This window comes from Caloenas nicobarica, chromosome 1 (genome assembly GCF_036013445.1).
Source record: "Caloenas nicobarica isolate bCalNic1 chromosome 1, bCalNic1.hap1, whole genome shotgun sequence".
NCBI lineage: Eukaryota > Metazoa > Chordata > Aves > Columbiformes > Columbidae > Caloenas > Caloenas nicobarica.
In genome coordinates, this window is record NC_088245.1 from 115,257,086 (window position 1) to 115,274,504 (window position 17,419).

Here is a 17,419-nt window from a genome sequence, read left to right on the forward strand (position 1 = left end):
TAATTTGAATGTGTCATAATATTTAGATTCATGTAACAGACTCAAGTGTTATTCAGATAGGAAAAAAACCCACAGCACTGTAAAAGTCAAAAAAAATCACATATTTGATTTGAACTCCACTTCTTATGAACTGTCCCAAGTATTAGACTATAGTTTGTGGGGTTTTTTTCTTGTTTTCTGGATCAGTGCATACCTTCACAGCCCATAGCAATTGAAACAACATGAACAGAAGAGACTGATAGGGACCTTCCCCCATCCTTTCCTCACCACATTATTTTCTGCCCCAGACATACTTATGACCATGAGGAACTGGTAAATATTAGTGTTTTCATGCCTATTATGTGTTCTCTGTGTGTTTACAATTTATTACTTGCTAAGGGGTAAAATTTTTTTTTTGCAGGCATGACAAAGTAGGAAAGGCAAAATCATGACCTTTGTAAAGAGCATCTCAAACCTAATAGCAAGGGCATTGGCTGTAAAGAAACTACTGCTCTGTTGCTAGCTCATTTACTATTTTGTTTCCAAAATGTTATTTTTTGTATCATTCTGAATGTGTTCTGTCACAGAATCCTAGCAAGGGTTTACACTTGGACCTATCACATTAGCCCTGTTGCTGAAGGGTGGATTAGAAATGGAAGAAATGTAAGTGTGGTCCTGCTGCGCTGTTTCAGTTCAGCAAGGTGCAAGTCATGCCTGTCATTTCACAGGTGAACTTGAGAGGGATAGGCAGGAGTCCAGAGTACATCTAGCCATGTAACCATGGCAACTATAACCATTCTTTTTGCTCAGGATTTTTTTTTCAGAATTTTTTTTTTTTTAATAAATAGGCTACTAACTGACAGAATTCCTTATATAGCAAATATTTGAGATGTGTCATACATGACAGAATGAATGTGTTTCTCAGAAACAAAGTCTACAGTTCGTATAGACTATCAGAACAAGCAAAATGCATACCACAGACATTTTTAATTTGGTAAGAAAATGTAATCTGTTTATATGCAAATGCAATCCTACATGCTATGACATCGAAAAATATACAGATGTACAAGTTTACAAACAGAGTGACTTGTTTGTGGTGAGGGCAGATGCAACATTACCAGCCATCTCAGCACAGTGATGCTAAAACACCTGCTGCATGAAGGACGATGTAACCTAAAGTTCGCCAGCAGCCTTACACTGTGAGCAACTACAGATTGCTTTTGTTATTAATTTAAAATGTGCTGCCATGCTTTGTTTGCACAGATTTTTAATTGCACGCATATCATGCCCCACAAAATTCACTGTGGGCCACAGGTCCTTGAAGCATTGCTACATCTGAATTGTTTCAAAACAACATGTTAGTTTATTAGGGGAGTCAAGCTGTTCTGAGTCTCAAAAGGGCACAGGAAAATGCATAACACTTAGCAGACTGCAGTACTGCAGAAGGGCACCTACCGAGAAAGCTAATAATAACTGAACATTCTTTATGACAAAGGAAAAAACAAAAAACAGTCTAATCCTTAATGTTTTACATATGCCAAACCATCCTCAAAAGCTTGTATGCACAAATAGAAGTATAGCTGCAAATGCTAAAATGCTATAAAAAAAAAGCAAGCCCTGGTATTTTACATTTTCAAATAAGCATGTAGTTTACATGGGGATTATTTTCTTTGGATATTTCTGCTCTAACATGGGGGGTTTTGATTTTTTTGTTTTCTTGTTTTCCTTTCCTGAAGATGGAGACTCAATTAAAACAAACTAATCTGAAGGTGGAGCACAATATGCTTGGACATGCAACGTGCAGATTAAACTGAAAAAATAGCTTAACTACACAATCAAAATTTATGATGTAGATAACTCAAAATTATTTTTAAGAATATTCCTGTTAGAGAGATACTAATTCTGGAAATAAATATGCACGTGAGATATATCAATTATACCTTTAATATACTAGAGGTATATTAATCATATTACTGCATTAATCCTCAATGAATCCTAACATTTACCATTGTATACTCAGTTTTTATTATCTTTTTAAATAATTATCATTAATAAATACAAAGTCTTATTTTAAATTGTTGCCATTCTGAGCATTGTTTTCCTCTTAATTGCCTTTAGCAATGGCTAGAACTAATAAATTATTTCATTATCTTCCATATGTGAATATCTCTGTGTGCTCCCACAGATGTTCAGCTCTCAGGGATTGATTTCAAGCCTAAAAGTCCAGGAGGACCACATGTGCAGGTATCATTACCTTTCAAAGGTATCAATTCCTAATTAGCCCGCTTGGAAGCAGTTGTTTTTAAAGATAACAGGAAAGACACGTAACTGTCAGAGACATATCGTGAGAGGTACAATAACAACTGAGACTAGAAAATGTCACCTGTCATTCAAGGCCTAGTTGAAGTATAAAGTAGCTCTAAAAAAGATAATTAAAACAGGCTTTGCCAAAATGAATGCCTGGCCTAACCACTTTGACTATGCTTTTTATCATGGCTTACTCACAACTGGTGTACCTTTTTTATGTTATGCCTTTCAAGTACAAAGAAATTAAAAAACTTGGCAATGGCATAAAAATGTAAATGCATCCCATAAGAAGAACGCAATAGGAAGTATAATCTTTTGATAAAGGCAATGCTTAGGGCAGCCAGAATAAGACAACAGCGCATGCAAAATCCCCCTGTGTTGTACAAACAAACATTTTGCATCTGTAGCGCTCAGCTTTGGCAGACATCACCACTGGCAGGAACATTAAAAGCTGTTGCTTAAGCATCAGCTCTGTGCTGGGGCTCACTGCTGAAGGGGGCGGATTCTGGAGGAGGAGGGGTGGGTTTGCTGTTGCTGTGCAAGTCTTCGTCATTGCAGCAACTTCACCACCTTCACACTTTTCTTTACAGGGGAGTTGCTGAAGCCAATTGCTGAGGATGACTGAGCTGGCCTGACAGAAACTGAGCCAAACATCCTCCCCATTGCCCACCTGCTACACAGCAAAGTGCCCAGCACAAGGGCACTTCAGCTTATGAAGATGCCATGGATTCCACAGTAGAGCAGAACAATTTCCTTTACTTTGAGAGGAAATTCTGATAAGCATAGGCTTTGTAGCTTTTGCTCAGACCATGAAACAAGTATCTATTAATGACTAATATTTATTATTTTAGCACTTTAGTATAAGGGAATATCTAAATGTAAAATTTATATTAAAGACCAGCTGCATCCTACTTTCAAGTCTTAGCAGTCACTTGGCCAGGGTTTATTTTTGGCTCCCATAAATTTAAAAAAAAAAAAAAAAAAAAGGACCTCTTCTCTTGAAAGACAGAAATATGCTTTGAAAAGAACTGAAAATCCATGTCAGTTTAGAAAGGGGTAAGTCCATGTCATTAAATCTGTCCTGCAGACATTTTTCTGTTTGGGTTTGTTTCCTGGGAGGTTATTTTGTTTGGTTTTGGTTTGTTATTTTCCTCTGATATAAGGCAGAATAAAAAGGATTTGTCATGAGAATTGCCGTATCAATGGTTTTCACTGTAAGCTCTAAATGTGCTTTTTCTTTACGGCATCTGAAGGAGAAAAAAGTCATGAACAAATTTCAGAATCATTAGCTTTTTGGAAGAGCATAATGAGGTTGTTGGTACAAATTATGAAAAGAATATAAGAAAACTGTTCTAGAAATTATCATCTTATTCTTCAGTCATACCTACCATGTAATTTGGAGAAGAAAAAAAAAGTAAATACGTATATTCATACTTACATAATGCATATGTGTGTATAGCTGAAGATGATATTGAATATTAAGGTGTGTATAACAAGGTAGCAGTTTCTAATACACTTAAAAGGCATAATTTTCACTGAGTGACAGCAACACAAAAATGCTTGGTGTACATGTCATTTATCATTAGAGATTTTTTTCCTAACCTTATTCAGCTATAGACAATCTCACACTTGTTTTGGCCTCTACCGATTAAAGTCTGTATATTGTTTTCTCTACATCAGAAGTCCACTATTTTCTGCTACCCCACATCAGTAACAGTATCGTTGGGGATTCTCAGCTCTCAAATGCACTTCTTCAGTGTGTGATGCCTCTTTTCAAATGCAAGTGGTTTGCTTTCTATTGATGGCATGCACCCCGCAACTAAGAAATCCTGAATCTCAGAAATAACTATCAGTCATTCTAACCTGAAAAGAAAAGCCATAGAATAGTTATTTTTTGTTAAAAACTACAGTAATGATATAGGTGTAAAAAGAAAGCTGTGTAGGATAAAGCTAAGATTGTTAGTTCCTCTTTGAAGTAAATTTAAAGATGATGACTATTATGTAAGTTAGATCACACCTCGTTACCTTCCATCTCTATTTAGTCATTTTCAGCAGATACTTTCCCCAGTTATAGATGTCTAGTACACATGAATGGTTCTGATGGAAGACAATGTTTTGTGAAATGACTAGAAGCAGCTGGTTGATTTAAAGGTGAGATGGAAGCTTGAAGTTCCTAGGATATGGGCATTGCAGTGGTATATCTTCTGTATTGCAGAAAAAAAATCTTCTTTTTAAATTTTTTTTTTTTAAATTAAGCAATACTGTGTTAGGGAAGAGTCACTTCATGTCCCACTTTAAGTCCATTTTAGAAAGTAATCCCAATGATGACCTAAACATTGCTAGCAGTCATGAAACTTGAGTTGGTACAATTTACTAGAAACACATAGGTTAAAATAAGACAAAGATACAACTCTACAGTAGCACAAAATTAGCGAAACATGGTAACTGAAAGACGCAGTAACTTGACACAGCAATATATGAACAAGGTGTGCAGATTGCTCCAACTACCAGTGGCACTCCATTGTAGTTATTATATCCATGTAAATTAGCGTGTAGTGAAAAAGGGACCTGAGTTAGAGCCGATTACCTGGCCTCTTTCAGCAAGTTATTAGACTAATCACTCACCAACATATTTGAAAAATATATGCCAAATGCATAAGTAGATCAGGCAGTCTCACATTGTCAATGGGGAGTAAAACTGAGCAAAAGGCTTATCACTAATAATAATAATAGCAAACAGTGAGATTTAATTGGATTCTCTACCTAAGAACAATTTCCTAAATTCACATCAGTGACATGGACTGAGAATTCCACTTAACCATCTATTCTTACTTAACATTCTATTTTCAGTTACTTTCAATTACAGCCTCTACTAGTTTTGTACTGATTATTCGTAACTCTTCAAAGCCTAAATATCTCATAAGTAGAATTGTTTAGTTTGGACAACAGAAACATAGTTAACTTCATGAACATTTGCAGGCAAATTTGAAGATTGTCTTTAATATTTCCATGTACTTGGCATCAATCTTGATATTTCTTTTAGGAATAATTCCTCATAACATCTTGAAATCTGCGAATTCTCATCCCTACTGCATTGTCTTCATATATCTACTTAATTTAACCTCTGTTAAAATGCTTCTTCTGTAAACTTATAATGATGTGTTGTAAGAGTTTTAATGTCAACCAATTTCTATGTTGCTGTACATTAAAATTCAAATAAAAAAGCTCACTGCTAGAAAATATTCTTGAACCTTGAAAAGCAATGAAAGTTAAACACTGGTTATTTACTTTCTTTCTAACTGCCTTCTTAAGGACTTTCTCTTCTTTCTAGCTCTCTTCAGGCCAGAATTTTAAAAAACAGTACTAGTGTTCACCTTAAACATAACCGACAGGAGAACTGAGTCTGTACTGTCTTCACAAAACTCTTAATTTCTTTTTGGATTTATATTAATTTTCCCCCCCCTCCTTGGTTTTGAAAATCTTCTACTAAATATTTCTAGAGTTTTTCTCAAGCCCCTGTTCCTTAATTTGTCAAGCATTGACTCGCCTTTGCTTTTTTGTTATAATTTTACTACTGTTGCAGCAGTCTTGTCTGTACCATAACTACTCTGGGAAAACTGTAATTCTTTGATCGCTTATTTTATGATGATTATTTTCTCTCACCTTTTGAAAACAGCATTTTGCCATGTCCTGCTACACTATTTTCTTCCACTTCTATTCCTTTTCTATTTTAAACTCACATTGTATTGTCAACATGAGAGAGAAAACATTTTACTACCTATCTACCTATTGTTAGTTTTTAATACAGCTGTTAAAATGAAGCAGAGTGCACACAACAAAGTTAAGTACACCAGGAGTCTGAGCTGCGTAAAAAAAGTGTTTCAAAATTCGCATCAAATATTTAGGGGGAAAAAAAAAAAAGAATGTGGTAATGAATCTGGTAGAAGACAATGTATATCCATTGATAGGGCTTTGGCTTGTGAGGAAAAAAAATGTGGTGTTTTTCTAATTCTCCCTAACATTAAGCTTCTGGTTTGATCAGAGAGAGTCACTTCTCTGAGCTTCTGTCTTCTTCCTGCCTCTGTCCTGTCTATACAGATTGTAAATTCTTGGGATTGTTTCATTTTAGAGATGGGATACTAATCTCTGAGTCTCTACATATAATTACATACATATATTAACACACTATAAAAGACAAGACTTTCTGATATTGACTTTGGATTAACTCATTTATTAATAATAAAACTAGCTTTTAATTATTTTAAAAACTAGATAAATTCTGTTAAAGTGAAATTATAGGTATAAATAAGGTAAAGAGATCTCCATTTGCAAGCCCTTCTCAACTTCCTAAAAACTAGATATTGACCAAAACAACGCCTTTATAGGATAAAAAGAACTTTCCGTGATAGCTTTCCTTGCAAGAAATATGCTTTAGTCATCTAAAATAATGCTTGATAATTTAAATACATTCCAAATTATAATAGGTATTAAAAGCAAAAAAGCACAGTTCTATTGGCAAGGCTTTATTTGCAATGTAAAGAAGAAAATGAAGAAATTCATTTAAAAACAAACAAAAAACCTCTACCTTTGTATATTTGGTTTGCATTTGTAGTCACAAAACTACCCCTCTGGAACACTTAAAATCTCAAAAATAATGCAGAAACTATTTAGAATAAACTAGGAGGTGACAATGTGAAAGTAACCAGGTGGTATGAAATTTTCTCTTCTTGATTTTACTGGAACTGACTAAAGGAGCGTCATGACTGGCAGTTAGAAGAAAGTATTTTCCACAGTGGAATGAAGTGGAGCAATGTGAATTTCAGAAATGGCCTGCTTAGACATCAGCACTATTAATATTATTGGATACTTTTAAAAGAAAGCATTTAACAAATAACTGCCCCTCTCCAACAACAAGTGACATTCAGTGACATCATTGAAAGAGAAAAAGAAAAAACAAGCTCAGCTTAAAATTTCATTAAAATGGTTCAAAAATCATAAAAGCAGAAGTCTCATATATACCTGGAATAAACATTTGACTTAACACTGCAGACATGTGGCCTGGCATACTAAATATACATTTGATTTTAAAAGAAATTATTATATAAGTTTATGCAAATGGGCTATGAAATTATCCATTAGAACAAACATACCCATGTTTGCTGCATCAACAGTTCGTGGTGTCTCTGCTGACAGTTTCTGAAGGGCCTGTTCACCATCTGTCTTCTCTGGTGAGCTGTTATGTCGAGACTGCTGTTGGTCTTCATCTTCAGCAACAAATGAAATTACACCTAAAACAAATAGATACCAGGTGTTATATTAGCCAGGGCATTACCTTTATAAAACAGACTGCCAGACATGTATGAGTATTTCCTCAGTTCAAAACTAATAAAAAAATGAAGTAATACTACTCCTGCAGGTGTTAGCTATCCAATTATAATTTATGGTAACAAAAAATAAGTCTTGAGTGAGTTCAAGAAATAAATCATTTTTTCTCCCAGAAGTGTTTTTCTATTTACCTGAAGTAAAGATCATTAATAAGAAATACAAGCAAACAAACCTTTTTTAAAATTATGAAATAAGGTAGACAATAATAGTATCTTTCCAGTGCAGTGTCCTATGCATAATCTTGATTTTTTCTGTTATTCTTTTATATCACAGTGACTCATTCTAGTGCCATAAGATAATAAACGTAATAGTTAATACATTCCTGTGATACATTTTTGTGTTGTATGTTAAGTTGTAATCAAGCATTTAGGGAAGATGAAATATATAGATTGTAAAACCAAGATTTTTTAATTGGCAGGTTGCTATTTGATAATATAAAATCTAATTTTTAAAATGTAGTACGCACATGGTTCCTTTAAATAGCACTAATGTTACTCTGGAAGATTTGATATACCAGCTTTGAATAAGCAGGTTGTATTTCTTACATTATGTGCCTCTGACTAAGAATTTTAAATCTACAAATTTTTTAAATACGAAGTATTATTACTATTTTACCTAAATGAGTGTCCCTCAATATTTCAAGATATTCTCAGGAGTTTCAAAGCTGAAATAAATATATGTTGCAGGTTTAATTCTTGCCTCATATGTACAATGAAAAACTAATTTGAGGAGGTGATTTATTTTATTATATTATACAGTAAGAAACTTTCCCACTCAAGAACATTAGAATTCATTTGAAATGGTCTCCCAAAAGGACCTTACATAACTGTATCTTATTAAGAGTTCGGGAAAGTTATTCATAGTGGAACTTTTTTTTAATTTGAAATGGAGAATTAATATGCTTTTATGGGAGCCCCAGAACAATTTCATATGAAAATATCTACATCTAATGGTATTTTTGGTTTCTCCAGCTTCAAGTGGGACAGATGTATGGCAATAGATCACATGGCAGAGAGAACGTGCTGTGCTCCCTGACTAGCTGAATTCAGCATCTTACTAGCAGGAGTAAGCTAAAGCTAAATAGCAAGGCTCAGGTGGGACCTGGAAAAGGCCTCACAATTAATTTTGATACTAATATTAGGCAGAAGGATGTTAATCTTAAAAGGAAAAAATAAACTTAAAAGAGGCAACTAAACCATAACTAAAGTCAAGTTCTGCCAAGAAGTCTTGGAAAAGCAAAAGTTTTTCATGATATGCCCAATGATAGCTACACCAGGTGGCAATTTCAACATGACATGCTGACAAATTATTCTTGCTAAGTACAATTACATTAAATCATTACAGGGAAGCAAAGTTTATTATCTTCACATTGCCACTGTCTCTTTTTCTCTGAGAGACAGCAACCGGGTAGCACAGGTATAAAATACCAAAGTTAAAAACAAAAACAAAGAAATGGAAATAGCTGTGTGCTTGAATCCAGATAAATGAACTATATCATTCTAAAAAACACAAATAAAATAATAAAAAATGAGAATTAAAATAAGTAAAATCTAACAAAACCATTCCAAATTGAAAATTTGTATAAATTCCTAAAATTAATAACAGTACAGAAGTGAGAAATTGTGTCCAAATCAGCAGGAGAGTGATTGTGATTTCAGGAAATTATTGAATTTTTTTAAAAAAGTTTGAAAGAAAAGGTAGATAAAACCATTATGGAAAGCTCAGGGGAATGCGGTCTGAAGAAAATGCTCAAGGTATTTAAATATTGATGTAAGAGGAGATATTTGATGGCACTAATAGCTAATAGATCTTAGGGTAAATACTAACTAATTAATCTGATTTTATGTCTCAATATAAAATCCTAGTATAATTTTGGTCTATTGCAGTACAATAATATACACAAGCAAAGCGCAAGAGAAAGACTTCATTAATTTTAAATACCATCCTACACGTAAACATCAATATACTTGAAAGATATCAACAATTATAAGAAAATTAGTTTAAAAAAATGCAAAATTACATCTTTAAAGTTGATTAAAATACTTTTAAAATGACTAAATGCTGAAAAGCACTAAATTCATAAATTCTAAAGCCTTCTTACAGCAGAAAGTATTTTGTTACACTTCATTTTAAAAGTTAAGTAATTTTTCATTATAGTTCTTGCTTCCAGTGACAATGGAAGGGTTTTCTTTACCAATTGTCTGTGTTTCAGAAAGTTGTATTGTGGATATATGCATGTGAAAGAAAGAGGGACAGAACACGAGTGTTCAAAGTTTAAAAACATTTATTTCATCAGTAAGTAGCGGGATGGTAAAACAAGCGGTAACTTTTTTGGCTCCACAGACAATGTTCTCAGAAGTATCAAAATAATTGGCTGAAGAACTGTAAATTGCTAATGCGAAAGAATATTTCAATAACTAGTGGAAGAACTAAAAACTACTTGAATTGCTAAACCACTGTGCTGATAATCCAGCAATCACATGATAAAAAAAAAAAAAAAAAAAAATCAGTGAAGAATTGCACCATAATTGCTGACACTCCATTTTCCTCCTTTATGGAAAGTGGATCTTAAACAAACAGAATTAATAACAATGAGGTTAAAATCTTGATCGATAAAGGTGACTGGATTGATGTCATGTATTCAGATCTCTGCAAGGCAGTCAATTAAATCTGTCAAAGTATTTCAATAAAAAATAATCAGTTTTACTACAGGTGGCATTATTTTTTAAAGCCAGTTTATCTGCTTAATCTTAAAATATTCATAAATTGTTTTACATAATTTTCATGGGCACCAAAGTATTTACTACTGCCTCAAAGCTATTTAAATTTTTTATTAGGGGAAAAAAGACAATAATGGCTGGCAAGAACTGCAAACATCAAAATAACCAAAAAGGTGTATTAATTTCAAGTCAAATATAGAACGTGGAATCCTTATCAGTGAGGACACTTAGAATGCAGCATGCTTCGCATTACTTGATTCTTTAAATTAAGGCAGAATATTTTTCTAGGAAGTATTCCTAAGCGGAATGCTCTCTGGGTTCGAGAGTGAATCATGCAATCCAGTGACAGGTGTTGGACATTAAGATAGCTGATGATAACATAAATATATACATTTATTCAAATTATGGGTTACAAAAAAAATCCAATCAAAAGGTGTTTTGCAGGATGGGAAAAAGAGTTTTATACAATGAAGAGTAATAAAAAGTCCTTAGCACTCTATGGAGTAATAAAAAAATGCATTGGAAAGGTGTAGAAACACTGCAACAAACATGACAGATTTAAAACAACAAATAAGCATGTTTACATTTTTTCAGAAGGTTCTGCTGCGCTTGTCTCCTATGTTATGTGAGGGCTTTGATACAGGAAGTTTTAGTTTTTCAGATGCGAAAGACACCGCCAGCCTACAGAACCCACCGCTGCTTAACTCCGTCTTCAGCAAAGGCAGCAATACCTTATGTTACCTTATTGACGCTGCAAAGCAATGGATAAATGATAATTTCTTCATGCATAACAGTCCCAAGTGTTTGGGGTTTTTTTCTTCCATTTAGTTGCTCAGTCCTGACTTCTGTATCAGACGTTATGTAACAACGTAACTTGTCAAAATATCACAGCTGGCAATTTTTAAAGTGTATATTCAAAACCAAACAAGACTTCATGTACATCACAGAGATACATTTCCCACTGATCTGACTGGCCACAGAATTATGCCACCATTAAGTATTTTAGAAAATACCACTCTTCTCAGCTGTCCTTTGGCATATATATATATGTATAAAATACTGAACTTGTCAAAGCAACAAGTATTCCTAGAATTATACAGAAAATGAATAAATAAAAATTACATAAAATATGGAGATTTTGCTGATACAACATTGCTTCAAAGGTTTCTTGGTCAAAACGTCATTGCACATTTTCTAGCTTTACAACTTCAATCCACATATTAATACTGAAGCCTTGTTTTATATTGCTTTGGAGAAGATGCATCCCTTTAAAAGGATGCAGGCTGTTCTATTTCCCCAAAAAAATGTAATTTCAATGCCACATGTTAGACTGATTCATTGCCTACACGCTACAATACCCCATCCCTGAATCCAATTAAGAAAACAAGAAAAATTCAACTTATTCCTTTTTGTATAATTTGAATGAACTATTTGAAAGATACGTATTGTACATGATTATTTTCTGCTGCAGAGAGATGATAAAAGCCCACAATATCCCAGTATTTTCACTGGAAACAAGAACAGAAGGCTATGTGGCCATGGAATTCTTCATACAAATCTGAAAATATATAGAAATGTTTGGCTTGTGGTTTAAATATACCAACATGATCTTAATAAGTATAGGTCTTGGGAGTAGGAGGAAGCATGTCTATGTTTTCCTGATTTTTTTTTCTGGCCAATTAAATCAATGCATAGCTGCTGCCTCAGAAAAGTTTCACAGAAGAGATAAGATAAATTAAAAGATCAGTGACATTTATGTACGCTACAGCTTTGGCCAATTTTTCTTGTGGCAATTTTTCTACTGACAAAAAAAAAAAAAAGATATTTACTGTAGGTTACAACTCAACTTTGTAAACTCTGTTTTGCATAGGAAAACATGTATGATGATATCTGTAAATTCTAAAGAGTTTCTGTAAATCCTAAAGAGTTTCTGTAAATCCTACTACTTGTTGGTATATTGGAACTGCATGAATTGCTCCCTGCATCAACGAAAAGGAAGCAGAATAAGCTTTAAGACACACATGGGAGAAATGAGTAAGTGGCAAGTCCCGCTGCCAACTGCCATTCATGCCTGGTTTTGTAGCATTCAATAAAGAGGAGAATTGTTTTATTTATAACTCTCATTGTCTGTTCTTTATGTGACAATGAAACCACTATATGAAAGAGCACAGGAGTTCGCAAGCCCAGCTACACTAGGACAGATGGAAAAGGTTGTTGGGGATCAACTTGCCAGGTGGTGGCACATACCAATAGAGCAGCCCTCTTCCGTTAAGTCCCAGTGACCCCCAGTGGAGGTGTCCCAGAGCCATTCCTGGCAATCAAGCAACCTGAAAGTCCTTCTAACTTTGTCTTTCTCACAGAATCACAGAAAGTTAGGGATTGGAAGGGACCTCAAAAGATCATCTAGTCCAATCCCACTGCCGGAGCAGGAACACCTAGGTGAGGTTACACAGAAAGGCGTCTAAGCAAGTTTTGAATGTCTCCAGAGAAGCAGACTCCACAACTTCCCTGGGCAGCCTGTTCCAGTGTTCCGTCACCCTGACTGAGAAGAAGATTCTTCTCAAATTTAAGTGGAACCTCTTGTGTTCCAGCTTGAACCCATTACCCCTTGTCTTACTGTTGGTTGTCACCGAGAAGAGCCTGGCTCCATCCTCGTGACACCCACCCTTTATATATTTATAAGCATTAATGAGGTCACCCCTCAGTCTCCTCTTCTCCAAGCTAAAGAGACCCAGCTCCCTCAGCCTTTCCTCATAAGGGAGATGCTCCACTCCCTTAATCATCTTTGTGGCTCTGCGCTGGACTCTCTCCAGCAGTTCCCTGTCCTTGAACTGAGGGGCCCAGAACTGGACACAATATTCCAGATGAGGCCTCACCAGGGCAGAGTAGAGGGGAAGGAGAACCTCTCTCGACCTACTAACCACCCCCCTTCTAATACACCCCAGGATGCCATTGGCCTTCTTGGCCACAAGGGCACAGTGCTGGCTCATGGTCATCCTGCTGTCCACCAGGACCCCCAGGTCCCTTTCCCCTACACTGCTCTCTAATAGGTCATTCCCCAACCTATACTGGAACCTGGGGTTGTTCCTGCCCAGATGTAAGACTCTACATTTTCCCTTGTTATATTTCATTAAATTTTTCCCCGCCCAACTCTCCAGCCTGTCCAGATCTCGCTGGATGGCAGCACAGCCTTCTGGTGTGTCAACCACTCCTCCCAGCTTGGTGTCATGCATTAGACTCAATTTGTTAGGGTGCTTCAGTTGAAGAGCAAGTGCTTAAAGCAAAGGTATGGACAAATGCTGAAAATACAGCAGTGGCTACCAGAAGCTATGGAGCTGGTCTTCTTCCCACATGTGATTTTATGATTCCATCAAAACTAGAGTGAGCAACAGATCAATTTGCAGAATTCCATCAAACAAAGAAATGGACAATATCTTTTAAAAAATCAGATTTCAAGCAAGTGTCAAAGGGAAAATACTGAAACAAACCAGTTTAATCAACTCATTTACAGGCCAGAATGTATTCACATGACTTTCACCATCTTGTTAAAACTGTCCTACATGCTTCAGTCTCACAGGCCATGGCCTGTAATATGCTGCCCTTTTTCCTCAGTGTAGGCTTCAAAAGCTCTAAGTAGCATGGGAAAGTGCTGCCTACTAAGTACAGATATAGTTAAAAAAAATGAAAGCTGACACACAAAATTAGAAAGCTCCTTTCTGAAAGCTAGTAAGTTTTAATGGATAAAAGGGCACTGACTATAACAGGTGTATATTTTTTGCACAAGAAATATTCAAGCATTATGAGCTTTAGTCTGTTCTGGGAAAATTGTGCTCTGTTCTGTGGAAAGCAGAAATAAGAGTTTGATAAAAGATAAAGTAATATGTAGAAGATGCTTTACCAAACCTAAAGGAAATTGTTCTATTACCTAGAAAACAGATTGCTGAAGAATTTTATCTGGTGTTAGAATCTGTGCAAGTTGTTTATTAGCTATTATTTCTATGTTAAAGCTGTCATAAAGCTACAAAACAGCCAAAGCATATAATATTAGCACTCTATTGGAATGCTGCCAAATGGACTTTTGAAAAGAACTGGGCCTATTTTTAGCTTAGCAATAATAAAATAGCAAGAAGGAAACTAAAAGAAGGATAATCTTGCAGCTATATAATTTGCAACAAAAAAGACTTCTAATGTAAAGGAAAAATGCAGACCTTTTGCTCAGTACAACAATTTATATGGCAAAAGTCCTTCTATCACAATTGATTTTAATTAAACAAAAACAGTACTAGAACACTAAAGCTACAAAGTTTTGTATTTACAAGTTAGGGAGTTCTAAACTTGAAATCATCCAGCAGCACTGTGACAGAGACTTCAGCTAGATATATCAATAGTTGCTCTTTTTTTGCCCACAGGACAAAATTTGCTTTGTGATTAGCTTTTAAGCATTGCTTTTTATTTTCAATCATTGAACATTTTGGCCCCATGGATTATTTACTTCCTTCTAAACAAATTCACCAAACTGTATAAAGAGCACCTTTCTTTTTGGATGTTTAAATTATACTTTACCTGTAGTATCTTGAACCTAGAAAGGACTACAGTTCCTGAGTCCTAATTAATTCCCACTTGAATCACCTACATCTAACCTGCGATACTCAAGCTTCAGGCTGGCTGTTAGAAAAATCCTAAAATTGCCAAAAAGGCATATATATCTCAGCTTTGACATTGAAGTTTCCCAGGAGCTTGGGGAACAAATATGACTTCCCAGCCTTGCACAGTACAAAGCAGACCGACTTCCATTCTCCTTCAAGCCACAACACAAGCACTTCCTAACTTATGCTACCTGAGATAGGATACCTGGTAGTTAAGTTTGTATCACACCTCAGATCAGACAGGAGAAACAGCTGCTGCCTTTCAAACCAGTGACAGTGGCCTTTCTTCCCTCCACCTCTCTCCTTCCTACAGCAGCTGAATGATTAGAGAGCATGCACAAATTTCTGTGACATACACGAAACTGTCCTTGCTCCAGAGGAAGAATGAACAAGCTTTCCTAAAGTAGTGATTAAAGTGAGCACTGAGACAGGGGTGGATGGCAGATGAATGGGCCCTGTCTCTTTTCAAAGGATAACAGCAGCCTTCTATCAAGTTATTTTAAAGCATAAAATAAATTAACCATTTTCTGAAAAAAAGAGCGTACATGGCTTCCCAGCCTTTGAACTGATAACTTTTCTGTCATGTTAGAGAGACTGTTGTCTCTCTTTCTCACTCAGTGAACACATGATGCTTCCAAATGTAATGGCAACCATTGCAATAGAAGTTAGGGGACAACAGAACATATAGAGATGTTGCTCCACATGTGCCATCTCTGTCCCTTTGAAGGCATGGCTTTTACCACCTGGCATTAATCTGCTGTATGATAGAAGCCTTGGAACCTCTTCCACTGAAACTTTCAGTATGTATAAAAGAATTGAGGATTTTCTAAGCCAGAAGAGGAGAATATTCCTAAATCTTCAAAGCCTGAAATAAAGGCATAAGTTAAAATATAGTGCATCCTCGATATTTCCTGGTGAACATTTTCAATAGTCACAAATTTCATTGAAAGTTGACCGCTAATCAGAGAGACTGTATTTTGTGTCACATTTAGCAACAAGTCACTGAAGTCTTCCTGTGGCACTAGGCCAAGCTTTGTTACAAGTATTAATTTATTTTCACAAGTCACTTGTGAATTGAGATGGCATTATTACCTACATTTTACACAACAGGTAATAAAACTAAAATGGCCAGAGACCAAACTAGTTTGGCATCCTCAGGGACAAGACTTAATAGCTTTTTAATGCTGAGAAAACAGCTGTCATTAATCTCAATTGTCTAGGAAAGTAGCAGAATCAAGCATTTGGAATTAGGAACCCACAAAATCAAAGCTATACACTAAGCATTTTGGATTAAGAGATTTATTCAATATCAGAAATCCTTTCATTTAAGAAGTTGTTCAAATCTAGGTTTCCTGAGCACTATTCAGTTACTTCAAGATGGTCTCTTCTGTTCCCATAATTCCCTCCCAAACACACTCTCATAATTCGATCTGCTGAGAGTTGCTACAATAGCTGAGAGTTGCAACAATAGCTACTCTACAAGGAAGAAAAAGGCTAATTGTACAGCCTCATTCTCATGATCGTGACTTTCAGATTATGAGGTAAAGAATGAGCACCAGGTAATTGTATAATTATTACTAAGCATTTGAAAATTATGAAATGTGAATTGTTAAAGAAATATTCATTAAAAAATCTGTAAAGGTAAAACATAAATATGACTTGCTGATGTTAGTTAAAACAAGCAAGAGTCTTGCTATTGTATCGTAAAAATACCAGTATAAACATGGACTGACACAAATTATTTGCAGTTAATCTTAGATATCTATCCCCAGCCTCTATAGATCTCAAAGAAGGAATTGAGTTCACTACATTCAATGTATGTACTCTTGCCTTGTGGTCAACAAATGGGACTTTAATCAAGGGAAAGAACCAAATTTTGGTCTCTGCCTTTAAATCTTTGGTTCCAGTAGTGCTGAGATAACTACAGCTATTCAACATATTTTGGAAAATTAAATTAGGACTGAAGAACATGGTGATAATTCAAAATCATTAATCCCTACTGGGGCAGTTTTCATGGGAGCAATTAAATGCATAAAGTTGCAAATATACAAGCATTTTTGAAGGACCTGACTACATTTTTAGCTGTAATAAACCTTTACAAACAAAAATATGAGCCAGCTTAAAAAACAGTATCACTGGTAGTTATAGCCTTTCCTCCAGAAGAAAGGTTATGTTGAACAGAAATGGAAGCATTAAATCTAAACAAATTTAATCTGCTAAATTATAGGGATTTTATATATTTGGTTTCTACATTGTACCTTGAAAGATTCCTCGTCTCCACGGAGACACACTCAAAGCGTAAGCAACTGTGTCATCTGGATCTACAGTAATAACAGGTGCACCACCCACCATTGAAAGATCTGAAGATACCTGGTGAAGAGA

At 35.3% G+C, this 17,419-nt stretch overlaps 1 protein-coding gene across 1 annotated transcript in view; it reads right to left on the minus strand.

Moving 5' to 3' along the window:
- Window positions 1-17,419, minus strand: part of CFAP47 (cilia and flagella associated protein 47) — a 311,215-nt gene that overhangs the window by 122,246 nt on the left and 171,550 nt on the right. Inside the window, exons 49-50 of the mRNA XM_065651976.1 lie at window positions 17,296-17,407; window positions 7,437-7,574 (exon numbers count right to left, since the gene is read on the minus strand). Of these exons, the coding sequence (XP_065508048.1) occupies window positions 7,437-7,574; window positions 17,296-17,407 (250 nt within the window). The remainder of the gene's footprint in view (window positions 1-7,436; window positions 7,575-17,295; window positions 17,408-17,419) is intronic.